At 40.6% G+C, this 27,837-nt stretch overlaps 1 protein-coding gene across 1 annotated transcript in view; it reads right to left on the bottom strand.

Moving 5' to 3' along the window:
- cep112 (centrosomal protein 112) overlaps positions 1 to 27,837 on the bottom strand; it is a 547,625-nt gene that overhangs the window by 507,563 nt on the left and 12,225 nt on the right. Inside the window, exons 2-4 of the mRNA XM_043715232.1 lie at positions 20,454 to 20,581; positions 14,561 to 14,751; positions 5,432 to 5,601 (exon numbers count right to left, since the gene is read on the bottom strand). Coding sequence (XP_043571167.1) covers positions 5,432 to 5,601; positions 14,561 to 14,751; positions 20,454 to 20,553 — 461 coding nt within the window. The 5' untranslated portion in view covers positions 20,554 to 20,581. The remainder of the gene's footprint in view (positions 1 to 5,431; positions 5,602 to 14,560; positions 14,752 to 20,453; positions 20,582 to 27,837) is intronic.

Genomic DNA, 27,837 nt, shown 5'->3' with positions numbered 1-27,837 from the left:
ACACCTCCAATTTTGGTGTCATCTGCAAACTTACTAACTGTACCTCTTATGCTCGCATCCAAATCATTTGTGTAAATGACAAAAAGTAGAGGACCCAGCACCGATCCTTGTGGCATTCCACTGGTCACAGGCCTCCAGTCTGAAAAACAACCCTCCACACCATCCTCTGTCTTCTACCTTTGAACCAGTTCTGTATCCAAATGGCTAGCTCTCCCTGTATTCCGTGAGATCTAACCTTGTTGTCAGTTTCCCATGGGGAACCTTGTCGAATGCCTTACTGAAGTGCATGTAGATCACATCTACTGCTCAGCCCTCAATCTTCTTTGTTACTTCTTCAAAAAACTCAATCAAGTTTGTGAGACATGATGTTCCACGCACAAAGCCATGCTGTCTATCCTTAATCAGTCCTTGCCTTTCCAAATATAGTAGTGCCTCGACATACGAACGACCCTGTTCATGAACAAATCGGTTTACGAACAGGATTGTACGTAAAATTTTGCTTCAACTTTACGTACAAAATTCAAAGTACGAACGAAGGTACGAACACAAAAAGCCCGTGTGCGACCACGTAGTTTCATTGTTCTGCTTTGCTTCGCGCTTATTGAACGCAAAAGCTCTCAGGCCCCGCGTGATCTCATTCAGTTTGTCTTTGGTGCGTGCGCTGTGAACAGCATGCGTTGCTATGTCCATGCATTCTTACGCTAATTGAACAATGGGAAAAATTGATTCAGTTCGTGAACTTTTCAGTTCGTGAACCGGGTACCGGAACAGATTAAGTTCGTAAATCAAGGCACTACTGTACATGTACATCTTATCCTATTCAGGGAAGCCTGAGGGACAAGTAGGCAAAGTCTCTTCCCTGGGGTGGACAGTCCAGAACTAGAGGGCATGGGTTCAGGGTGAAAGGGGAAATAAATAATAGAGATCTAAGGGGCAACATTTCCACTCAGAAAGTAGTACGTGTATGGAATGGGCTGCTAGAGGAAGTGGTGGAAGCTGGTACAATTGCAACATTTAAAAGGCATCTGAATGGGTACATGAATAGGAAGGCTTTGGAGGGATATGGGCCCGATGCTGGCAGGTGAGACTACATTGGGTTGAGATAGCTGGTAGCATGGACAAGTTGGACCGAAGGGGCTGTTTCTGTCCTGTACATCTCTATGACTCTACGACAAGATATTCTGGAAATAACATGAAGGGTGACAGCAAGGGAAACAAACAATGAACATTTAGGGCATGGCCAATCTGTTGCATACTCTTTTGATTGATTATCAATCGCACGTGCACATATCTTAAAGGCACTTGTGTGCCAGTGTTCTCTTCAGGGTAAGATCTGGATTGCTGCATGGCTTTGCACCCATGTAGATGGAGCAATTGTCCTGAGGTTGTGAAAGCAAGTTTTTCTTTGTTCTAGTTTGAATATCCTTGGTATTGCACTGAAGTAAGTGTGCCATCTTCAGGATGAGAAATTACAGTTGCACACCAGTTCGCTTTTGTATTAATGCTTGTAAATTGGAGGAATGCCAATTTAAGCTGATATTTACATTCTCTCTCTTTCTCTCATCTTTGTTCTCTTTCCCTTTGTAATCCTAATCTAAAGGTGCACAGCTTTCTCCTTACCTTTCTCTTCCAGTTGGAATTCCAACTCCACTTGTTTTCATTCTTCCTTTATGCTCTAACAACTTTAATTGTAACTGATTACCAACGGATTGTGACATTTCACCATCCCAAGTACTTGGACTCTTCTGTATTTCCTCTAAACCTAAGTGCTATGCTAGTATCTTGAATATTTTTAACTTTCTAGCTCTGTCAGTCAATAATACCTCCTGTTTACTCATCAAAATCAACTTGAGTTTTAAAAATTCTCTTAAAATGACCAACTGACAACTCTGCCACTTGTAGGAAAGCCTTTGTTGTTTCTGGTGCCATTGCAGAATCTGGTATTTTCCTTCACCAATATTATTTACCAATACCACACCCAAATCCTCATTGCAAAGGTTTCAAATCAAATACAACAAATCTAAACCCAGTCAAGATCATCAAACTTTATCATGACTCACTGGGGTAGAAAATAAGCTTCACTACTTCAGGAGTTGCCACAAAAATTAACATTTTAAAAGAAATACATAAAATCCCCAAGCTACCCAATTTTCAGACCCAGGTTGATAGAAAACATGGGCCAGGTCTCTGTACTTAACAAGGAATCATTATTTATTACATCATTAAATTCTAGCTACAAGTAACAATTAAACAAAAATTAATTAAACCCGACAAGTGAAAATTCTAAACCCTTAATAAACTCCCAAGATACATTGAGTCGGTTCTTGCTGATCTGAAGGTTTCTCCTTCTAAATGCTTCCAATGGTTTGGAAGAGGCAAGTGGTGGCTGATTCACTCATGGAAGTGCTCCGTCTTATCCAATTTAAAGTCACAACTTGCAGCATTTGCTGAAGAATAAGCTGGTTTTCTTCAAGTGCCTTACTGCAGAGATGGAAAGTGCTTCCTTTGGCTGCTGTATCTTTGCTGGATTCTCTCCTGTTCTAGCTAAACTCTCTCTACCTTGTTCACAGCCCAAGCTGTTCACTGAAGTGACAACCAATCACCATGCTGTTGTTAAGCAGAGGTCCTTTGTCTGATAATTAGTCCCTAATCCACAAACCAATCAACTTCACTTGTAAATAACCCTTCATCTCCGGTTTATTTGCACATTACTGGAACCCATTGTTACATAAACAGAATTCACAATAAACATCAAATTCCATACTTTCAAAACACACAGCCAGCTTGTAAATCTCTGGGTTTCAAAACAGTTTTCTCTTGCTTCAGTGCATAGTGCAACAATAAAGAGCACAGTCTTTACAAGTTATTAATTATAAAGCAAGATAATTGAAGGCTAAATTCCTACATTTTTCTTACAATTTTTATTGTGAAGTAATAATAGAAAAATGAACTGAACGTAACTAATGTCTGAAATATATGCAAGACCATTAAATTTTATGATTAAATGACAGAACTAAAAACAATGAGTACAGAATCGAATATAGAAAAAAATCAATTTAAATAATGTGAAGAATGCATACACAATCACATACAAAAAAGGTTGCGGAAATTCCTAAAACGAATTCAAGGATTAATTGGATATGCAGCTCCACCTTGAGTTCAATATGCAGTACTGCTAAACAAAATCCAGTTTGAACAGACACCCAGAACGTTCCAAAATAGAATCCCAGGGAACATGGCCACATTTTACACAAAACAATATAGAACCCATGAAGCATATTAAGAATTTAAACTTTTGACACCATATAAACCTCAAAAAAAACCTCAAGTGTTTGTCTTGTATCCTGGGTTTTAACTCAGAATCAAGGTTGCTATTTCTGAGCCATGCTTCAAGAAACATATGGTTATAAAAGTAACTCACAAAGGAATTAAGTCAGTACGTACTATTGTGGAATTGATAACTAAAAGATGATGAACAAAAACTGATGTAAACTTTCAGGGTCACTTTGAAATAATATTTAAACAATAAGAGAGAGCTCATTTGTGCACAGCAGACACTGACAAATAGAAAAGATAGAATCATAAATTCCCTATAGTGTGCAAACAGGCCACTTGGTCCAACAAGTCTACACCGACCCTCTGAAGAGTAACCGTCCCAGACACATTACTCTACACCTGACTAATGCACCTAACCTACACATCCCTGAACACTATTGGCAATTTAGCATTGCTAATTCTACTAACTTGCACATCTTTGGATTGTGGGAGAAAACCGGAGCAGCTGGAGGAAACCCGCACAAACATGGGGAGAATGTGCAATTTCCACACAGACAAGTCGCCTGATGCTGGAATCAAACCTGGGTCCCTGGCACTGTGAGGCAGCGATGCTAACCACTGAGCCACTGTAGCACCCTTCTTAAGGTGGAAGAGAAAATGAATGACTTAACAAAGGGTTTCAAAGTGATGAAAAGCTTTGACAGAGTAGATAGTCTCTATGGTGAGTAAGTCAATACATACAAGTCATTTAGACTTGGAGGGGAGATGAAGCAAAGTCTTTTTCACTGGGTTGCTCAAATCCAGTTATGTTAGACCTAATGGAAGAAATGGTGGAATCTGATTCCATAAACAATTCAAAAACTGGTGAGTTGGACAGTTATTTGAAGATGAGAAATTCTGTCATAGATTATAATGATTACATCTATGTGAATTCTGAAAACACACACATCTTTTCCAACCATTCTTAAAACTTCTCGCCACTTTGGAAGTAACTCTTAAGTTATCTTCTGTAACCTTTAAATAACTCTTATACTTTTTTGCTCTGGGAAGAACAATTCTACCTTGTACAATGTACCATTATGTTAAATGTTATCCAATCATCCACTACAGGGTCAGTATTTACTCTATTTCTGACTTGAATTAAAGAGACAATCATTCCAATGTCTTTCACTGCATTTGCAACAGAGCAGACCCCATATTTAATCTCTTTACAGAAAGTAAACCAGGTTTTATTTGAGTATTTTTGATGCTAACATAGTGAAGATCTTTTACCTTGTCATTTTCATCACTGCTAAGTTCCTCTGTCTTAAACGTTTTCATACAGCTCTAACATATTGGTGCAGCTCTGCTCCCCAAAGAACTAAAGTTTGTTAAGATGTTGATTGAAGGATAAATATTGATCAGAACATCAAGGATAATAAACAACAGCAAAACACCACAGCTGCTAGGAATGAGAAATAAGAATCTAAAATGCTGAAAACAGTCAGCATGTCAGTTAGCAGTTGAGAGAGAAACAGTTGTTTTTAAGGTCAATGATGACCTTGCATCAGAATGTTCTGATTCACAGCTTTGTCTGATCCTGACTTGACACACACACTTTTTAACAAGTCAGGCTTGACAAAAATCAGAATCCAGAGTGACCTGCCACAATATTATCGAAGATCAGTTAATTCAATCAGTATGGACTGGTAACTGAATCTGGAACTTGCTAGGTTGCATGGTTCAGCAACACATGACCAATTTCATCAATACCACTTATGTAATCTTGTATAAATAGCTTGATCTATATTGGAATGAATTCGACAAAACTGTCATGATTATTAATTTACTCAATTTAGACGAAGTACTTAAGTCATCCAATGTGCACAGAATACTGTGGTTTGTTTTTGAGCTGGACAAAATAACAAATGGTTTAAGGTGAACTTCCTCTTCAAATTACTTCAATCACAGCACTAACCAGAATCAATGCAACCTGAGACAAATAAGATTCAAATCGGTGTTTCCTATCAACTATTTCCTCATGTGGGACCTACTGGAGTTCCTCGGCACAACAGTAAAAGTTAGGCAGATAGTAGGGCTGTTGAAATTTTATATTCAGTACATCAGGAGAAAGTGTAACAGGACCTAAAATAGATTTGTTTTTAATAAAACAGACCTGTGAACAACACGTGGAAAGTCAGAAGATTCATTATCTTTAGAGCCACTTCTCCAGGAGCCACTGGATTTTGAATCCCCTGAACCCAGCTCTCCTGTTACCCAGTCTGGTAATCCTTCAGTTCCATGATCAAGTGGTTTTGAAAAGCTGGGCTCATCAAAGTATATTGACTGCAATTAATAAAAGAAACAAAAACTGAATTAATTTACTGAGACTTCCGTGAGATTATATGCTTCATTCAACAGTGACTTCACAATTCATCAGTGTTGATAACCTTGAGATAATTCATATTATATTCTTTTCTTTAATTTTATTGAGTTCTTTCCAAGATTGATAAAATGCCCAACACTACATGTTAGCTGAGGTTTCAAGACACTAGAATAATTTTACAATGATGTCACAGAGCTGCAGATCACAAGGGATAAATATCAGAGGATAGTTGGAGTTAGAACAAACTGGAAAAAAAAACTACACTAGGCTACACTTGAACTCTAGACTGGGAGACCTACATAGACATAAAGACACAATGATAAATTAGTCCTTACCTAATACAACAATGAGCCTTGCATAACTATGGTTGCCATGTATATACAGTGTTACTTTGAAATTGAAGTCTGAAAACATTACTTGACTTTGCCTTCTCCTTACATTGTCTGTAAAGTACGTAAACTCGCAGCACAGCATGAAACCACGCATTAAATGACCACATAGTTCCATAATAATTGTTCATTATAGCCAGGAGAGACAATCACTTCTTGACTATACAGCAACTAGCCTGCATTATATATTAGTCCTTTGGCAATGCTACGCTAAATCAAATGTTGCAGCCCTCAAATCATTGTAGCGCAACAAGGTGCCAACTACTTTTACGCACTTCATCACAGACAGCTACAATGGAGCATTTGCACGAGCAGAGGTTGAAAATGAACCAGGAGTCCGAATAGAAAGGAGGCAGTAAAAGAATAAAATTAATATATACTATACATTCTGCACTATGTAGTCTTGGTTCAAATACTAAAAGTGATATCCTATCTGCTCTTAACTACTTGAATACTAGGAAGTCTTTACAAATGTCTTGCTTTTGACTTGTGTACAATGAGACCAATTAGGAAAAACTTTCATGCTCATTTTGTTGAAATGGTGGTATATAAGAAAGATAAATGGAACTTTGGCATTTATTGCTAAAGGAATAGAGTATATAAGGATGGAACTGTTTCCGCAACTGTACAAGGCATTAGTGAGACCCCACCAGGAGTACGTGCATAAACGTTTGGTCCCCTTACTTGAGGGGGGGATGTCATTGCATTGAAGGCAGTTCAAAGGAGATTCACGGGATTGATTCTAGAGGTGGAGGATTTGTTTTATGAGGAGAAGATGAGTAGTTTAGGTCAATACTTTGTAGAGTTTAGAAAAATGAGAGAAAATAGAATTGAAGTATATAACATGCTAAAGGGAATGACAAAGGCTGTTTCCTCTTGTAAGGCAATCTAGAAAGAAAGATAGTTTTAGAATAAGGCGTAACAGATTTAAAAACAAACAGGAGGAGAAATTACTTCTCTCAAAAAGGGTCATAAAACTGTTGCATTTACCACCTTAGAGTGCAGTGGATCTCAGGACATTGAGAAAATTTAACAAGGGTGTAGAAAGGTTTTTTAATTGGCAGCATCCCTGAGATCAGCAGAGATTTAATTTGTCCCAGATTTTCAGAAAACGTTAATGGAGAAGATGGGTAAGCTCTACTCCTCCAAATTTGAAAATCTCTCCTAAAATAAGTCAGAGTCATAGAACCATAGAACCTTTGGTCCAACTCATCCATGCCAACAAAGTTTCCCAAACTGAACTAGTCTCACTTGCCTGTGCTTTGCCCATACCCCTCTAAACCTTTCGTCTTCATGTACCTACCCAAATGTCTTTTAAATGTTATAACTGTACCAGTATATATCACTCTTTTTGGCAGTTCAATGCATATACAAGCCTGTATGTGAACCTGCCCTCCAGGTTCCTTTTAATTCTTTCCCCTCACACCTTAAAAATCTGCCCCCTAATTTGAACTTCCCCAACCTCAGGAAAAAACCTTTGCTATTCACCTCATCTATGCCCCTCATGATTTTTTAAACCTCTACAGGATCATTCCTCGACTTTCTATGCTCCAGTGAAAAATGTCCCAGCCTATCCAATTCAAATTCAAACCCTCCAGTCCCGGCAACATCCTAGTAAACCTTTTCTGAACCCTCTCCAATTTAATACCATTCTCCCTATGGCAGGACAACCAAAACTGTACAAGCTCAACCATGTTTGCCAAAAGTACAACACAGATCAAATAATGCATTCACTCAAGTCAATACAGCATTCGGAGACAGTAGGTCCATAAGTCCATCAACCCGACAGCTCCAGCCTAACTCAGCATCCCACACTCAGACCAGCAGAATGACCCTAACTCATTGGGTACTCATTCTTGCTGCTCCACCAATCACTATTCTGTCACTTTAACAGCAACAAGGCTGGTAGTGAAGAAACCTGAGAGTAAAGGAGCTTGAGACAGACCAAATCTTATTACAGGAACTGGAAAGAAAGAATTTCCAACTGGGGAGCAGCTCTTCACAGATTCTGTCTACCACATGTAGGGTCATTTTTTCCTTTACAATGGTTGAATGTTGTCTGGTGAGTTGAGACTTTGAGAGCAAATTCAACTACTGTCTGTGTATTCTGAAATCTGAATTCTATAATGCCCCAAATCCAATGATGGCATCTGATGAAATTTAAGCAAGTAATGAAATGTGAAGTTGAAGGCTAATCTATTGGTTACTGTGAAAACAATCTATTGGTCATTGAAAACAAAATATTACAGATGCTGGAGACTTGAAATAAAAACAGATTAGATTAGATTAGATTACTTAGTGTGGAAACAGGCCCTTCAGCCCAACAAGTCCACACCGACCCACCGAAGCACAACCCACCCAGACCCATTCCCCTACACTTATCCCTTCACCTAACACTACGGGCAATTTAACTTGGCCAATTCACCTAACCCGCACATTTTTGGACTGTGGGAGGAAACTGGAGAACCCGGAGGAAACCCACGCAGACACGGGGAGAACGTGCAAACTACATACAGAGAGTCGCCTGAGGTGGGAATTGAACCCGGGTCTCTGGCGCTGTGAGGCAGCAGTGCTAACCACTGTGCCACCGTGCCGCCCACCACTGGAGAAGCTCAGCATGTCTTGCAGCACATAAAAGGTTTATAACTTGTGAACAGGCCCTTCAACCCAACTTGTCCATGCAGCCCAGTTTTCACAATTAATCTAGCCCCATTTGGCTAAGTTTGGTCTCTCTCCCTCATACCTATTCCATCCATGTACCTATCCAAGTGTTTATTAAATGACAAAATAGTACTCACCTACACCACTAACTCTGGTAGACTGTTCCAGCCATTCACCACCCTGTGTGAAAACAACTGCCCCTCTGGACCCTTTTGAATCTTCCCCCTCTCACCTTAAACCTATGTCCTCTAATTTTAGAGCCCATGCCCCCCCAGCCATGGATAAAAGCTGTTGGGTATCTACCTTAACTCTGCCTCTAGTCTCCTATGCTCCAGGGGAAAATAGCCCCAGCCTCTCCTCATAACTCAAATCTTCCAATCCACACAGCATCCTAGTAAATCTTTTCTACACTATTTCCAGTTTAATAATATTTTTTCTATAGTAGTGTGACCTGAATTGCATGCAGTACTCCAAATGTGGACTTATCAATATCTTGTACAGCTGCAACAAAACGCCCCAACTCCTGTACTCAATGCTCTGACAGATGAAAGCCAGCACATCGAAAGCCTTCTTCACCAACTTGACTACAGCTGTCTCCACTTTCAAGGAGCTATGAACCTGTAACCCTAGATAACTTTGTTCTATAACACTTCCCAGGTACCTAACATTGACTACCAAAGTGCAACAACTGCATTTATCTAAATTAAACTCCATCTGCCGTTCCTCAACTCACTGCCCAGCTGATCAAGATCTCGTTGTATTCCCAGATACCCTTCTTCACCGTCCACTATACCAGCAATCTTGGTGTCATCCACAAACTTACTCTCCATTCCTCCTAAATTCTCATCTAAATCATTTGCATTAATGACAAACAACAGAAGAACCAGCACCGATTCCTGTGGTACACCAATCATTACAGGCCTCCCAAGTTGAAAACAAACCTCTATCCCAAACTCCTGTCTTCTACCTTCAAGCAAATTTTGTATCCAATTGGCCAGCTCTCCCTGGATCCCATGAGATTTAACCTTACCCAACATTTAACCTGGAGTATCTGGTCAAAGGCCTTGCTAAAGTCCATGGAGACAATGTCTACCACATTGCCCTCATCTACTTTCCTGGTTACTCCTTCAAAGTCATCTCAGCTCCAGGACATTTATGCATGAGTTCCTCAGGGTAGTGTCCTAAGACACAACCGTCTTCAGCTGCTTCATTAATGACCTTCCTTCCATCATAAATTCGAAAGTGGGGATATTCACCAATGATAGTCCGATATTCATTGGCCAGTCGTGACTCCTCAGATGTTGAAGCGGTCCATGATCAAATGTGACAAAATTTGGATTTTACCCAGGTTTGGGCTTACAAGTTGTGAGTAACATTTAGAAATGTTTTGAATCCAATAACTCCCCAGCTCTGAAGAAGAGTCATATTACACATGAAACATTAAATCTAGTTATCTCTTTCCACAGATGCTGCCAGATCTGCTGAGCTTCTCCAGCACTTTGGTTGTATTTATGAAATGGTCATTCATTGCAGTAAAACCTCAGCCACTCAGTTCAAGGGCAACTAGAGATGGGCAACAAATGCTGCCCTTGTCAACATTTTGCACATCCCATGAATGAATAAATGAAAGCAGGGACACCAAATTATGTTAATAATGGTATAACCCTTAGAAGTCACATAAAAAAAAAAGAGAAGTCACATACAGAATTTACCTTCATTTAGAGTCATAGAGATGTACAGCATGGAAACAGACCCTTCGGTCCAACCCGTCCAGATATCCCAACCCAATCTAGTCCCACCTGCCAGCACCCAGCCAATGTCCCTCCAAACCCTTCCTATTCAAATACCCATCCAAATGCCTCTTAAATGTTGCAATTGTACCAGCCTCCACCACTTCCTCTGTGTGGAGGCTGGTACACGTACCACCCTCTGTGTGAAAACGTTGCCCCTTAGGTCTCTTTTATATCTTTCCCCTCTCACCCTAAACCTATGCCCTCTAGTTCTGGACTCCCCCACCCCAGGGAAAAGACTTTGCCTATTTACCCTATCCATGCCCCTCATCATTTTGTAAACCTCTATAAGTCACCCCTCAGCCTCCGACGCTCCAGGGAAAACAGCCCCAGCCTGTTCAGCCTCTCCCTGTAGATCAAATCCTCCAACCCTGGCAACATCCTTGTAAATCTTTTCTGAACCCTTTCGAGTTTCACAACATCTTTCCGATAGGAAGGAGACCAGAATTGCATGCAATATTCCAACAGGGGCCTAATCAATGTCCTGTACAGCCGCAACATGACTCCCAACTCCTGTACTCAATACTGTGACCAATAAAGGAAAGCACACCAAATGCCTTCTTCACTGTCCTATCTACCTGCGACTCCATTTTCAAGGAGCTATGAACCTGCACTCCAAGGTCTCTTTGTTCAACAACACTCCCTAGGACTTACCATTAAGTGCATAAGTCCTGCTAAGATTTGCTTTCCCAAAATGCAGCATCTCACATTTATCTGAATTAAACTCCATTTGCCACTTCTCAGACCATTGGCCCATCTGGTCCAGATCCTGTTGTAATCGGAGGTAACCCTCTTCGCTGTCCACCACACCTCCAATTTTGGTGTCATCTGCAAACTTATTAACTGTACCTCTTATGCTTACATCCAAATTCCAACACCGATCCTTGTGGCACTCCACTGGTCACAGGCCTCCAGTCTGAAAAACAACACTCCACCACCACCCTCTGTCTTCTACCTCTGAGCTAGTTCTGTATCCAAATGGCCAGTTCTCCCTGTATTCCATGAGATCTAGCCTTGCTAATCAGTCTCCCATGGGGAACCTTGTCGAACGCATTAGTGAAGTCCATATAGATCAATCTACTGCTCTGCCCTCATCAGTCTTCTTTGTTACTTCTTCAAAAAACTCAATCAAGTTTGTGAGACATGATTTCCCACGCACAAAGCCATGTTGACTATTCCGAATCAGTCCTTGCCTTTCCAAATACATGCAGATCCTGTCCCTCCAACAACTTGCCCACCACCGAGGTCAGGCTCATCGGTCTATAGTTCCCTGGCTTGTCTTTACCGCTCTTCTTAAACAGTGGCACCACGTTTGCCAACCTCCAGTCTTCTGGCACCTCACCTGTGACTATCGATGATACAAATATCTCAGCAAGAGGCCCAGCAATCATTTCTCTAGCATCCCACAGAGTTCTCGTATACACCTGATCCTGGGGATTTATCCACTTTTAACCATCTCAAGACATCCAGCAATTCCTCCTCTGTAATCTGGACATTTTGCAAGATGTTACCATCTATTTCCCTACAGTCTATATCTTCCATATCCTTTTCCACAGTAAATACTGATGCAAAATATTCATATAGTATTTCATCCATTATCTGTGGCTCCACAAAAGGCCGCCTTGCTGATCTTTCCCTAGTTACCCTTTTGTCCTTAATATATTTGTAAAAACTCTTTGGATTCTCCTTAATTCTATTTGCCAAAGCTATCTCATGTCCCCTTTTTGCCCTCCTGATTTCCCTCTTAAGTATACTGCTACTTTCTTTATACTCTAAGGATTCACTCGATCTATCCTGTCTATACCTGACATATGCTTCCTTCTTTTTCTTAACCAAATCCTCAATTTCTTTAGACATCCAGCATTCCCTATACCTACCAGCCTTCCCTTTCACCCTGACAGGTATATACTTTCTCTGGATTCTTGTTATCTCATTTCTGAAGGTTTCCCATTTTCCAGCCGTCCCTTGACTTGCGAACATCTGCCTCCAATCAGCTTCCGCAAGTTCTTGCCTAATACCATCAAAATTGGCCTTTCTCCAATTTAGAACTTCAGCTTTTAGATCTGGTCTATCCTTTTCCATCACTATTTTAAAACTAATAGAATTATGGTCACTGGCCCCAAAGTGCTCCCCCACTGACACCTCAGTCACCTGCCCTACCTTATTTCCCAAGACTAGGTTAAGTTTTGCACCTTCTCTAGTAGGTAAGTCCACATACTGAATCAGACAATTGTCTTGTATACACTTAACAAATTCCTCTGCATCTAAACCTTTAACACTATGGCAGTCACAGTCGATGTTTGGAAAGTTAAAATCCTCTACCATAACTACCCTATTATTCTTACAGATAGCTAAGATCTCCTTACAAGTTTGTTTCTCAATTTCCCTCTGACTATTGGTGAGTCTATAATACAATTCCAATAAGGTGATCATCCCTTTGCTTCTCAGTTCCACCCAAATAACTTCCCTGGGTGTGTTTCCAGGAATATCCTCCCTCAGCACAGCTGTAATGTTATCCCTTATCAAAAGTGCAACTCCCCCTCCTGTCTTGCCTCTCTTTCTATCCTTCCTGTCGCATTTGTATCCTGGAACATTAAGCTGCCAGTCCTGCCCATCCCTGAGCCATGTTACCGTAATTGCCATGATATCCCAGTCCCATGTTCCTAACCGTGCCCCGAGTTCATCTGCCTTCCCTGTTCCGCCCCTTGCATTGAAATAAATGCAGTTTCATTTATTAGTCCTACCCTGTTCCTGCCTGCCCTGACTGTTTGACTGACTTCTGTTCTCAGCTGTACTGGTCTCAGATCGATCTCTTTCCTCACTATCTCCCTGGGTCTCACCCCCCACGTTACTAGTTTAAATCCTCCCAAGCAGTTCTAGCAAATTTCCCTGCCAGTATATTAGTCCCCTTCCAATTTAGGTGCAATCCGTCCTTCTTGTACAGGTTACCTCTACCTCAAAAGAGATTCCATAGAACCAAAAATGTGAATCCATCTCCCATACACCAGCTCCTCAGCCATGCATTCATCTGCTCTATCCTCCTATTCCTGCTCCACTCGCTCGTAGCACTGAGAGTAATCCAGATATTACTACCCTTTTTAAATTTCTGCCTAACTCTCTGTAATCTCCCTTCAAGTCTCAAACTTTTCCCTTCCAATGTCGTTGCACCCTCTTAGACATCCTTGATCCTGGCACCAGGGAAACAACACACCATTCTGCTTTTTCTCTGCTGGCCACGGAAACGTCTGTCTGTACCTCTGACTACAGAATCCCCTAACACAATTGATCTCTTGGAAGCCAACGTACCCCTCGTTGCATTAGAGCCAGTCTCAATACCAGAAACTTGGCTGTTCGTGCTATGTTCCCCTGAGAATCCATCACCCCCTACATTTTCCAAAACAGCATACCTGTTTGAAATGGGTATATCCATAAAAGACTCCTGCACTAGCTGTCTACCTCTCTTACCCTTCCTGGAGTTAACCCATCTATGTGACTGTATCGGAGACTTTCCCCCCTTCCTATCACTGCCATCCATCACATACTGTTGCTGTTGCAAATTCCTCATCGCATCTGTCTCTCCAAACCATCCACTCGATCTGATAAGATTCACATCCAACAGCATTTATGGCAGATATAATCCGCAGTGACCCTTAAACTTTCTTTAAACTCCCTTTAAACTCCCACATCTGACAAGAAGTACATATCACCGCAAAGGCCATTTTTGCTCCTTCACAATCTACAGACCCAGAAAATAACACCGCCCTATTCCTCGACAAACACTGCCCCAGGTTAAATTAATAGCTATGGCTTACATTTTAAGTTTAATCAAGAGACTTATCTCCAAAAATATATAATCAAGAAAGAATCCACTATACTCACTACTGCAGCCTTTTTCTTGGACAGACTTAAAACAACAATTAACTTATCTGATTCTGTGCTGTGAACTTCGCCCAACAGTTCCTCCAAGATTAGTTGTGAATTTCACTGTTTGTTAATTTTCCCAAATGCACTCCGATGTCCAGCAATACACAAATTCCTTTGATATGCAATTATTGATTTTTTTAATGAACACTTCATACCATGTAAGAAGGCAGCGTTTTAAGTGATCCAGGTTCTGGTCTGTGGGTGAAAGGACCTTCGAGCACTCCCCGTCTCAGCATGTGAAGTAAAAGCTTAGCATACATGTTTCGGTTTTTGCGTCCCATTACTCCTGCTCCAGCTCCAGATGGATCACATAATTTCTTGATCCACAAGGCACATCTCTGGCGTTCTATATGATGTAAAAAGAAATTTTAAAAGCCATTCTTATCCTTTAAATGTACAATACACTATAAACTTTGACATGCAGATAAAAGAAGCACGTTATTATAGCAGAGAGGGAGAATACAGATCAGTCCCTCGATCAAGAGGCACAAACCTGAAACGGAATTCAGAAGAAAACTTCATCATACCACTATGGAACATGCTTAGTGGCAATAAGAGTGTGTCAGGTATTAGTAGACACAAGGGGATAATAAGGACTGCAGATGTTGGAAGTCAAAGTCAATAAACTGTGGAGCTGGAAGAGCACAGCAGGTCAGACAGCATCGGGGGAGCAGGAAAGTCAACTTTTCGGGTCAGGGCCCTTCATCAGGACTTAAGAGTCCTGACCCGAAAAGTTGACTTTCCATTAGTAGACACAAAGCAGGTTTCTAACCATCCACTTGGACACCAAAAAATAACTTGATTAGAGATAATTGATTATACTTGTATACTTACAAAGATTACTGAAGTTGCACATTTAATATAGAACCTCAATATCACATTTGACCCTAAAATGGATTTCTGACTTATCATTAAGACCTTTCATCCCACTTCCACCAAATTGCCCAACTTCACCTGCCTCAGTTTATTTGTTTCCAAGAGTTGAATTCAGGCCATTGTCACCTCTAAATTCAGCTATTCCAACGTACCTCTGGCTGGTCTCTCACATTCGACCCTCAAACTCTGTTGTTAGTGTATAACTCACATTAAATCCCAACTGCATATCACTTGTTGACCTACACTGTCTCCTGGTCGAGCAACTTCTTGATATTAAAATTCTAACTCCAATTCCTATTTTCAAATCCCTCCAAAGCCTTGCTTCTTCCTACTTCTGTACTCTTCTCCAGCCTCACAAAACTGAAAGGTGTTTCCTAATCTGACTTCTTGCGTATTCCCAAATTTTAATTGTTACACCACTGGTGGACACACCTTCAACTGCCTGGAGCCCAAGCTTATGGACTAATTTCACAAGCACTGCATTTCTTGGGCAGCATGGTGGCACAGTGGTTAGCACTGCTGCCTCACAGCGCCAGAGACCCGGGTTCAATTCCCACCTCAGTGGAGTTTGCACATTCTCCGTATCTGCGTGGGTTTACTCCGGGTGCTCCAGTTTCCTCCCACAGTCTAAAGATGTGCTGGTTAGGTGAATTGGCCACGCTAAATTGCCCATAGTGTTAGGTGAAGGGGTAAATGTAGGGGAATGGGTCTGGGTGGTTTGCTCTTCGGAGGGTCGGTGTGGACATGTTGGGCTGAAGGGCCTGTTTCCACACTAAGTAATCTAATCTCCCTTCCCCTCTGTAAAAGACATTCCTTAAAATCTATTTATTGGACAAACTTTTTTGACACATGACTTATTATCTCTTTGTGTAGCTCAGTGGTTTAATAATGCTCCTGAAAAGCACCTTCGAAGATTTCAGTACATTGAAAATGCTATATAAAATCAAGTTGTTTTAAAATACTTAGATTAATCCAATTGATTTCCATCTGAGATGAGTAAATATTTTAGCACTACAGGAACATGGACAACTCAATATCATATTTAAAACAAACACAAAATCAAAGCTAGCAAGCTACTTTTATTCTCAGTTCTTGAAACACAAGTGCTTTAAATTTCTTGAAAACATCTGCGCCATCACAACACAGATGGATTTTTGGGGGAAGACGACAGTGTGGTGATAGCATCACTGGCCTTGTAATCCAAAGATACCAGATTAACATTCCAGGGAATATATACAATCTCACTATAGCAAATAAAAATAACTCACCATAACAAATCAATAAAATATGGATATGGAACCTAATTACAGCAACCGTAACCTATAAGAGTACATTTTAGGGAAGAAAATCCAACATCCTTTCCTAGTCTGACTATTCACAACTCCAGATTCACAGCAATATGGTCAACTCTCAACTGCTTGCTCTCCAAAATGACCTAGCCATAGAATACAATGGAAACTAAGGCAACAAATGCTGACCTTGCCAGTGACACTCAACTCATGAAAGAATAAAAAGAGAAAAAGAAATCTTAGCACAACAGATATGTACAAATTCTTCATCTGGAAGTGAAGCTGGTGAATGCTACCAGGCTAGAAAGGATTTTTACTTTTTATTTATTCATTCACAGGATGTGGGTATCACAAGACAGGCCAGCATTTATTCCCCATCCCTAGTTGCTCTTGAGAAAGCGGTTGGGAGCTGCCTTCATAAATTGCTGCAATCTATGTGGTGTTAGGTATACACATACAATGTCATTAAGGAGAGAATACCAAGATTTGACCTAGAGACACTAAAGAAATGGCAATATATTCCCAAGTCTGAATGGGAAGTATATTGGATGGTAACTTGCAGGTGGTAGTGTGTCCAAGTATATGCTGCCCTTGCTCTTCTAAGTGGTCATGGCAGTTTGGAAGGTGCTGTCTAAGGAGCCTCGCTGAATTTCTGCAAAGCATCTTCTAATTGGGAGAAAATGAGGGCTGCATATGCTGGTGATCAGAGTCCAAAAGTGTGGCACTGGAAAAGCACAGCAGGTCAGGCAGCATTTGAGGAGCAGGGGAATCCATTCATCAGGAACGTGTATCTTCTAACTGGTGCACACTGCCGCTACTAAGTGTTGGTGGTTTACATTATTGCTGGAAAGTTACCAAGGATCAAATCCTTTGTGGTATCCAGTGCCTGATATCACCTGGAACAAATTGAATTTGCTGAAAATTGCCACCCATGATGGTGATGACATCTGGAGCAGACCAAGATGAATCATCCACTTAGCACTTCAGGTTGAAGATTGTTGTGAATGTTTCAGCCTTGTATTTTGCACAGATCTGGACTTACCATATAAATACAGTGGCAACAACAGCAGGTCAGAGGCAACAAATCCTACATCAAGTATCTCACATCCTGACTTCCCAAAGTCTGTCCACCATCGACAATGCACAATTCACGAATTATGGAGTACTCCCTACTTGCCAGGATCAAAACAATAATCAAAAAGCTTGACAGACCACATCCATAAACATTCAGTTATTCCACCACTGATGCTCAGGCACAGCAGTGTGTATTATCTACAAAATGCACTGCAGAAAGTCACCGAAGATCGTCAGACAACACTTTTTGAAGTAATGCCCAATTCCATTTAGAATAACAAGGCAGATACATGAACACCACCACCTGAAAATACTTCTCCAAGCTACTCAGCATTCTGACATTCAAATATTACCATTCCTTCAATGTTTCTGGGTCAAAATCTGCAATTGCCTCTCTAACAGCATATGGACTGCAGCAGTTCAATGCGATAGCTCATTATCAACTTCTCAGGGGCAATTAAAGGCTGGCAATAAATGCTGATTCAGCCAGTAATACGAAGTCCTACAACTGAATAAAAGAAAAAGTGCTGGATTCCCCCATCATAGAGGATGAAGACATTTGTTGAGCCATCTCATCTGCCAGTGAATTATTTAATTGTCCACCACCATTCACACCAGATGTATGGCAGGACTGCAAAGTTTAGATCTGATCCACTGGTTATGGAATCATTTGGCTCTATCACTTGCTGCAGACAGGAAGCGGACATCACAATCAAGCCTAAACCAGTCTGCCCTGGAAATTCAAGTACATGCAGGAGTGGGTGCTGCATAACTATCAGGGTCGGGTCATTTGCCAAATTCTTCCTCCATAAACCAATATTGAAGCTGCAAGCAGGCTTCTTCAGAGCCCCTCATCGCTTCTCTCCGTACTGTGGAGGTAGTGATTTTCACATGTTCTCAACACACAAGGATTTCCAAGTCCTGACTCCACCTCCAAGTTCATTCTTCGAACCCTTTCCTGAGTTTGTTGTATGATCCAGCACGTTCTGTTGATGCAATTCCCACAGCACAAATGCTTTTCCGATGTCCTTTCACTGCTTCCAGTTTTCCAGAATTTCCAGAATCTATATTCACTAAATAACCATCTTTCTTCTCATTTTATGCTACATAGCACAAACCCCAACACTGCCAGATCTACAGTTTGGTAAAGACACAGTCCCAAGGATGCCAGATTTCAGAGGTATAATCTGTAATTCAAAAAGAGACAGGAACAAACCACAGTCCCTATAGGCTTGTATGACTCATTTACTCAACAGATAAATTCACTATTAGGAGAGCTTTTTTTATCCTGCTATACTGTATCTAAGAAATACTGGCAATATGGTTATTAAGGAAGTTATATTCATGCCACTGACTACACAGGACAAAATATTCAAGCTCCTTTAATATGATTTATGTAGTTTTCACAATCCTCAATTATTTATTTTGTTTAAAGTTCACTTGTGTCCATTTATTATTGCATAGGTCATCAACTGCAAAGCAAGGAACTGTCAGAATATTCCTTCTCAATCCAATAATAATTTCTTCAGGCTTTGCGCTACTGATTCAAGAGTACCTTCACAGAACTGATTTTCATTAAAATTAATGATCTTGTTTTTGTCAAATCTCTGATTTGCCAGTACATTACTGCATCCGTTTATTGCATGATTGGCAAATATACCGACAACCACGGCAACCTGCACCCAAGCTACAAACCTTTACGCAAACCTTGAACACCTACGGGTGAGACACGCTAACACAAGGAATGAAATGGGAATCCTGTGCCAACCGCCTAAGCCCTACGGATGAACAACTCCGATTTCTGCATGGATACCGAAGGACCAAATAAATTCCAACAGAGACAGTATGACAGCGCTTCACAGGAGGCTCCAAAGCACTTAAGATGCCACCTAGACAGGGTATGAAATATCTGCAAATCAACTTCCCAGCTCAGCGAACATACCCACAACCGCGGCAGGGTGTCCAGAATACAGCGTCTGAGAAATTTCTGATCTTCATGAAGCAGAAATCCAACTCTTTGAGCCCTGAACCTCAGCTCCACTTGAGCTGTAATGTTTCTTTCGGTCGATGGTTTGTCCTTTTGCAAATTTGAGAGACTGAAAGTCAAGAAAAACCTGTTTTACTAGCTGTTTTCACCAACTGAAGTGTCTCGCACTAGGGGGCATGGTCAAAATATTTCAGCCAAACTTTTCAGGAATTAACCTACAAATTACTTCTGCAAGGAAAAGGGTGGTAAAGTTTTGAACCTTCTTCATAATACAACAATTAATGCTGAAGTCATAGTTCTAAATCTGACATTCTTAGATTTATGTTAATGAAAGCAATTAAGAAATATAAAGGAAAAATAGATAAAATGGAAATAGGTCACAGATCAGCCAGACCCTCAATGGTTGGCAGAACATACTGGACAGTTGACCTCTGTCAAATGGGTGACTTCTGTTCCCATGTTCAATGAAGTTGATCGTTGGTAGATAAATCTTAAATCAGAACACCCAGATGTTTGTAACAATAACTTGAGATCTATGAATCTTAATTGGAACATTGGTTTAAAATTTTACATTCAATTAATAAGGATCAATGGCCAGCTTATGAAGTTTGGATATCTCCACAATCCCCCAACTTGAATTAGTGAAAACAGCAAGAAAAATTATTTTACACTAATTATGTTGCTACTCACTGCTGCACAAAGCATTGCGCACTGATAAAATAAAAATTAGCACTGATATTAATCACAACACAAATATCTGAAACTACCAGAGGAGAATGTCCTTCAATAACTGGCAAAAAACCTTCTCCCTTTAGAGCTTACCTGACTTATGTAACAGTTTCAGAACATATGGTTTCATGTCAACTAAGTAGTGGTCAAATTCTGAATCCAGTTGTTCCCAGGTTTCTTCCTGATTTGCCATTCTGTTCCTTGAGTAATGTTTCCACAACCTGCTAATGTAGAAAAAAAATTCTGAAGTTCTGGTTTTACAAAAACATCATTTTTATTCAACTCCCAGAGATAAGTCATAATAAGACTGCAGGTCAATCCATCCTCTCAAAATATAAATAATACAGACTCATGGAATAAAGGTAAGTAAATTTTACTGCCTGCAAATAAAACCTCAATTCAAATATCCGTTTGTGTCAAGCATGTATCTATCGCCACTGAAAACAATCTCTTCTGAGGGAACGGGACAGATAAGTGAGATAAAATATTCAGGTTGCTAAGTGGTTGGTGTTTTGGAAGTTTTGGACATTCTGATCACAGGGTGTATACAAATGTCATTTGTTAAGATCCCAGGAAAGCACCCAAATTGTGTTATAATGACAGACTAGACTGCAAAATTTAATATTACCATTTGGTTAGGGACTGGTAATGTATATTTATTTCGTAGTCAAATGGTGGGATATGGGAGACTTGCTAAGGGAATAATGCCACAAGACTCAATGGTTTTGAACAAACAAATTTTACTACACAATTTTAAAACTGTAATACAATCTACAATACATATACAATGATTTCTCACACCCAGCATAAACACATGGTAAACATGGGTATATACTGCAATCAAACACCTCTCAATCAACATCAAAGATCAAGTGGGACCAAGACAGATCTCAAAGATTTACAGCAATTTCCCCTGGATATTAATGACAAAGCGGGTCATCAAATCTCAAACTTCGGACAGCATTTGAATTCTTCACTTTTGCCGAACTGGCCTTGAAACCCCACATCAAGAAGCATTCAGTCATGGACTGTTGTAGTTTGAGTTAATCAAGCCTTTCCTCGATCCATGCTTGCCTGGACTCTGAAAACTGTACTCAAGCACTCTTTTCAACATAATTTTGGCTATTCATCAACAGCTAGCTTCACCAAATCAGAAGCATCATAAGAGAAACTGAAGCAGGGAAACAATTCTCAAAGAGGAACACTAGAAATGTAAAGAACATTTATTCCATCAATAATTAAATCACAAGTTATTGAAATAAGATAACTGATAGTAATACTTGTAACATTCTCATAACCAACTGACAGTCAATGTTGCCAAACTAGCTTACTTGAAACATGAAGCAATTGCATATTAGTGTCTCTGCCTCTGGATCAGAAACCTCAGGTTTAAGTCCCATCTGCTCTCGAGGCATGTAAAATCACTTCTGAACAGTTTGATTAAAAACATCTATAACAAACTGATATTGGACCTAAAACTAGAACTGGAATCTCCCTCCATAGCATAAGATACAATCAAGGGCATTCAGTGCATGCCACTTATAATAGGCTGAATTCTCTACCTCTTGTTATGCATAAGACAACTCTGAACTGGGAAGATCAATCTGTCTTGGACTTCACACTTCAAAACCAGCGAGCACCAACTGACCGAAACCAAACCAAGAAATTATAAAGGGGAGTGGACTTGGAACTCGATTCATATCTCAACCTAGTTCAAAACTCAGCACGTTGCAAACACACAGGGCTCAGGCTCTAAAACGAATAGTGTTCTTGGAATTACAGAAATGACTGCACTGCAGAGCCTGGGTTCCCATAACAGTGCAAATGTTCTGTTTAAATCTCGGTCCAGCCCACACTAGGCGTGTTTTACAATCACCCTTTGCAAATATTTATCCATTGCTTTCTGAAATTATATTGGAGTCTCTATCACAACAGTAAATTTTGGTTAAGCATCTCATTATCAAGCAGCCATTGATTCAAGAACCTTCCTTCACTCATCCCCTGTAGTTTCTTCCAAGGTAAATCCCCATGCTTCCTATTCCCTCACCAGGGAAAATAATTTTTCACTTTGTATCTACAATAATGTCCCCAGATTTCACTCAGCCTTTTCTCGCTGTCCCTCAGTTCATGGCAATCTCATTCACCTCACTACTGCTGCTAGCTTCTGCTGCACAGAAAATGTTAACTCCCAGCTTCTCAGTCACCCACCTGCTCTCGTCCCCATCTTACCTAACACTCAACCTGCATTCACACCTTGGATATTCCTGGATATCTAAAAAGAATTAATAACATAATATAAAGTTGCCCAGTCATGTTTAAGTCTTAGGTGCATATCTAACCTTGCATAAGTGCAAGCTTTGCATAAATGGGCTATGAAATTTTCAGTGAGCCTCATTTGTACTATTTTTTTAAAATGCTATGTTCGAATCTTACTAAAACCAGTGAACACAAATTTCACTTCAAAGCCATCCTTCAGATGAGCAGTTAAATCATGATCCTTTTGGTCAAGATGGCGGAGTAGGACGTTCCGACTCGAGCTCCTCCACTCCTCCTGTTTATTTCCCATTTTCTTTTTTCTACTTGTCTCTTTCTCCGCCTTTTGGTGTTTTCCCTTAATGTAGAATGGGCTGGAGGCCCAAGCAGAGCGGGCTGGAGGCACAAGTGAAAAGGAGTGAGTGAGTGGACTGGAGGCTCGAGCGGAGACAACCAAAGGGCTAGAGGCCGGAGTGGAATGGGGACAGCCAGTGGACTGGACCCCCGAGTGGAGAAAGGCAGCTGTTGGACCAGGGACCAGCACAAGCAGTCAGCAGCTTGCGAGCCCAGTCAGGCCACTTCTGGGAGCCTATGCACTCATCTACTGCAGACCCTTTATAGAAAAACTGTAATGCTTATCGTAACTTTATTTCTCATTTTTTCTAACTTATACTATGAATAACTAAGAAATATAACTTTTCTTTTTTGTTCTTTATTTCTCTATTTTGCATCTAAGTTATGTATCTAGGTACTTTATATCTAAGATGACATAAACTTTTCACTGTACTCCTGTACATCTGTATTTGCTTACACGTGACAATAAGATATTCTAAGTCTAATCCAACAATCTAAGGGTTGTAAAAGATCCCTTGACACTGCTCAAAGAAAGGCAAGCATTTACTTACCCCTCAACCAACATGAAAACAGATTATATTTGTTCCACAATACACAACTCAAGTATTACTATTTTGTCAAGGCTTTTCATTTTATTCATACAGTCATAGACTCATAGATATGTACAGCATGGAAATTTGGCCCTTCAGTTCAACTTGTCCATGCCAACGAGATATCCTAAATAAATCTAGTCCCATTTGCCAGCATTTGGCACATATGCCTCTAAAACCTTACCATTCATATACCCATCCAGATGCCTTTTAAATGTTGTAATGGTATCAACCTCCCCTACTTCCTCTGGCAGCTCATCCCATACATGAACCACCCTCTGAAAAAGTTGCCCATAGGTTCTTGTGGGTGTACTGTACCTTTAAGGGAGCTGAAATTTCTGGCTCGCACAGGAAGTCCAGAACAAGGTGACAATATAACATTTGGTTGAAACAGCTAATAGCTGTGTTGTCTCGATAAAACAACAAATTTGAATTCGGCCGATCAGTTTAAATCATGGCCCAAGATACCAAACTCCAATCAAGTTTGAATTTAGTATTTTGACAATATTAGAACCAATGAAACGATCCAATGTTTTGGGATATAAATATCAGACATTTTGAACAGTTACCCAGAGCGGCAAAAAGAGCAGCTGGCACCAACAAGACTCTTGCAGAAACACCTGCTCTCTTAAAGCTATCTTTATCTATCAAAGACCTGTGAAGCGGATCCAAGATGGCAGCGACCCAGCAAGTCTGAGTCTACAGTGCTCCTCCCAAGACTTGGGTAAAGTGGGTCACCCACCCCCACCACACTTACCAAATCATTTATAATAGCTATTTAATTTAATTAGTTGTTTAATATTAAATTTAAACAATCTAATCTTTAGTAAAAATGACTAAAGGGAAGGGAGCCCGCAGCTCTCAACAAGCAGGAACCCCTCCCCCACCCTCTCGAGCTGCAACTGAGGCGTCCACAGCCGCCCCGGGGGACTTACCTACGGTGACAAGCCTTGTAGAAATGATCTCCAAACTGGACGTGAAGATCGACGCTTTCATTGAAGAATCCCGAAATCGATGGGACTCACTCTCAGCCGCACTGCAGAAGCATGACCGAGACATCCAAGAAATCGAGCGGAGGGGCGGAGTTAAAGGCCGCGACCTCCGAAACTACAGCTCAATCGGCCGTGGATCAGGTCCGGACTCTCGAACAGCGAGTCCTGACCTTAGAGAATCACATTGATGACCTCGATAATCGAGGTCGTCGAAAAAATATTCGTTTGCTGGGCATTCCCGAACGGGAAGAGGAAGGCCAGCTTACAGTGTTTCTCGAGCAGTGTCTGCCACAGCTTTTAAATCTGGAAGCTGGATCAGGCCAGGTAAGGGTAGAATGGGCCTACCGGATTGAAATACGCGGGCCCGGCACGAACCAGCACCCACGCCCGGTCCTGTTCTGGCTGCAGAGCTACAAGAAGAGGCAGATACTCCTAGAAGCCTCTAGAAATCTTGGAAAAGACCCCCAAGCTATGATCTATAAAAGATCCAAGATCATGTTATTCCAGGACTTTTCCCCAGCTCTGGTCCGAAAGAGGAAGGCATTCGACGAGGCGAAAAAGTGTTTAAGGGACTTAAATATTCAGTACTCCTTACGCTACCCAGCGACACTACGCTTTAACCATGAAGGATCAGTGTATAACTTCGGATCGCCAGAAAAGGCTAAAGAATTCTTGGACTCTCTTAGATAAACTGTAAGACATAATGGATGTTGGTTTGCCTTTCCCCCCGCTTTGGTTTATATCCCCCCCCTCTTTTATTCTCTTATTTTACTGTTTAATATTATCATGGCGGGGTGGGGAGAGGGATTGGGGAAAATCTCCACTTAGATACATTTTATATTTTTTTGATTTAGAAATAGTTTTTTATTGTATTGTTGTGAGTGTATTAGAGAGGCTTTATTTTTGTAAATTTTATATGCTCTACGCTCGGGATGTTCTGGATAGGGTTTCCCCTCCCGAGGGGTCTCGGATTTGCCCAGATGATTATGGTTGATCAGTCGGTTAAGTGGTGTACCTGGAATGTCAAGGGGAGTAATTCGCCAGTCAAAAGGAAGAAAATATCATCAAATCTTAAGGAAGGAAGGAGTTGATATAGCTCTCCTACAGGAGACACACCTGTCGGATAAAGAACACTTGAAATTACGACAGGGTGGATTTGATCAGGCCTTTTTTTCTTCTTTTAGCTCAAAAAGCAGGGGAGTTGTTATTCTTGTTTGGAAGAATTTCCCTTTCAAAATCCTAAAGCAGATAAAAGACGAATCTGGACAATATATTTTGATTAAAGCCCTTATAAATGGAGAGGAATATGGGATTTTAAATTTGTACTGCCACCCCTCGGCACACCCCTTTAAATTTATAACGGAAGCCTTTTCAAAATTGATGGCTTTTGGTGCCCGTCATACAATTATAGGGGGAGACTTTATTTGTATTATGGATCCGGAAATAGATAGGATTCCCAAGAGTACTGCAGGAGTATTCCCAGATCTAGACAATTGATGGATCTGAACAAAGAATTAGAATTAGTAGATGTATGGAGATGTCTTCATCCACAGGGCAGAGATTTTTCTTTCTACTCTAATCCACATAAATGTCATACCAGAATTGATATGTTTTTTGCCCCCTCGATTTTTTTAAATTCCATATCATCCTGTAAAATAGGTAGTATAGCAATTTCCGACCACGCTGCTGCATATATGGAAACTAAGGCGAGGAACAATGGGACATCCCCTCGGCATTGGCGTATGGATCCCTCCCTAATGAAAGATAGTAAATTTGTAAAGTACTTCTCTCAAGAATTTAAAACTTTTTTAGAAATTAATTCATGTATAGCTAGCAACCCATCAATGATGTGGGAGACCATCAAAGCTTACACGTGAAATTTGATCATCTCCTACTCAGCGACCCAGAAGAAATTGAAAGGAGAACAACAGCGTCTGCTTGAAGCTCGCTTAAAAGCAGCTGAAACAGCATACACTGATAGATCTTCTAGTATTAAATTGCAAAGGATTACGGCTCTTAGGACAGCTCTAAACACTACACTTACTCAAACGGCTAAGAGGGAAATATTATTTGCAAAACAAAGGTTATATGAATATGGCGACAAACTGGGTAGATACTTAGCATTTCTTGCAAAGAAAAAAAAGGCCCCTCAGACTATTACGTCTATCAAGGAAAGTACGGGTATTTTGACTTACGATCATAAAAAGATTAATGTGATCTTTAGAGAATTTTATATCATAAAAAGATTAATGTGATCTTTAGAGAATTTTATTCTGAGTTATGTAAATCGCAGGATTGTGAAGATAGGACGAGGAGGATGCAGTCATTTTTTAAAAATTTGACCTTTCCAGGCCTAACTCCAGAACAGGTATCGGTCCTAGATGCTCCTCTAACAGTCCAAGAAACACGTGATGCAATTAGGCAACTTCAGAGTGGTGAGGCACTGGGCCCAGATGGTTTTCAAGCTGAATTCTATAAAGAATTTACAGAAATATTGGCTGGTCCATTTATGGACATGTATAACTATGCATATAGTCAGGGCTGCCTTCGCTGAAAGAGGCAAATATCTCTCTTATCCTTAAAAAAAGGAAAGGATCCAGAAGATTGCACATCATATAGACCAATATCCTTGCTAAATGTAGATTTTAAAATCTGTTCAAAAACGTTAGCACTGAGACTAGAAAGGGTACTGCCACATATTATAAAGGAGGATCAGACGGGGTTTATTAAGGGCCGTAGATCATCCAATAATATTAGAAGGGCTCTGAATATGATTCAAGCTTGTCATCAGGGAAAGATACCAGGAGTAGTAGTTTCATTAGACGCGGAAAAGGCATTTGATAGGGTCGAATGGTCATATTGGTTTTACACATTGGAGAGGTTTGGTGTTGGACAGGTGTTTACAAAATGGATCTCAACATTGTATAGTGATCCCAAAGCAGTTGTGGTTACCAATGGATTACATTCGGATAGCTTCAGTGTGGGTAGGGGCTGCCGTCAGGGATGTCCCCTCACGCCATTGTTATTTACGCTAATAATTGAACCACTAGCAGAAGCGATACGAGCTGATCCTAATATAGTGGCCCCAAGGATTGGTACAGGTAAACATAAAATTACCCTTTATGCAGATGATGTTCTTCTATTCCTCAGTAACCCTTTGACGTCCATACCTCGCTTAATCCAAGTTATTAATACATTTAGTGCATTCTCAGGCTATAAAATTAATTTTTCAAAATCGGAAGCTATGCCAATGGGTGGCCTTGCTGTGATACCCCGCTTAGCGGACAG

This window comes from Chiloscyllium plagiosum, chromosome 24 (assembly GCF_004010195.1).
Source record: "Chiloscyllium plagiosum isolate BGI_BamShark_2017 chromosome 24, ASM401019v2, whole genome shotgun sequence".
Taxonomy (NCBI): Eukaryota; Metazoa; Chordata; class Chondrichthyes; order Orectolobiformes; family Hemiscylliidae; genus Chiloscyllium; species Chiloscyllium plagiosum.
The sequence above is the reverse complement of the archived record's forward strand: the minus strand, read 5'-3'. Positions and strand labels throughout refer to the sequence as shown.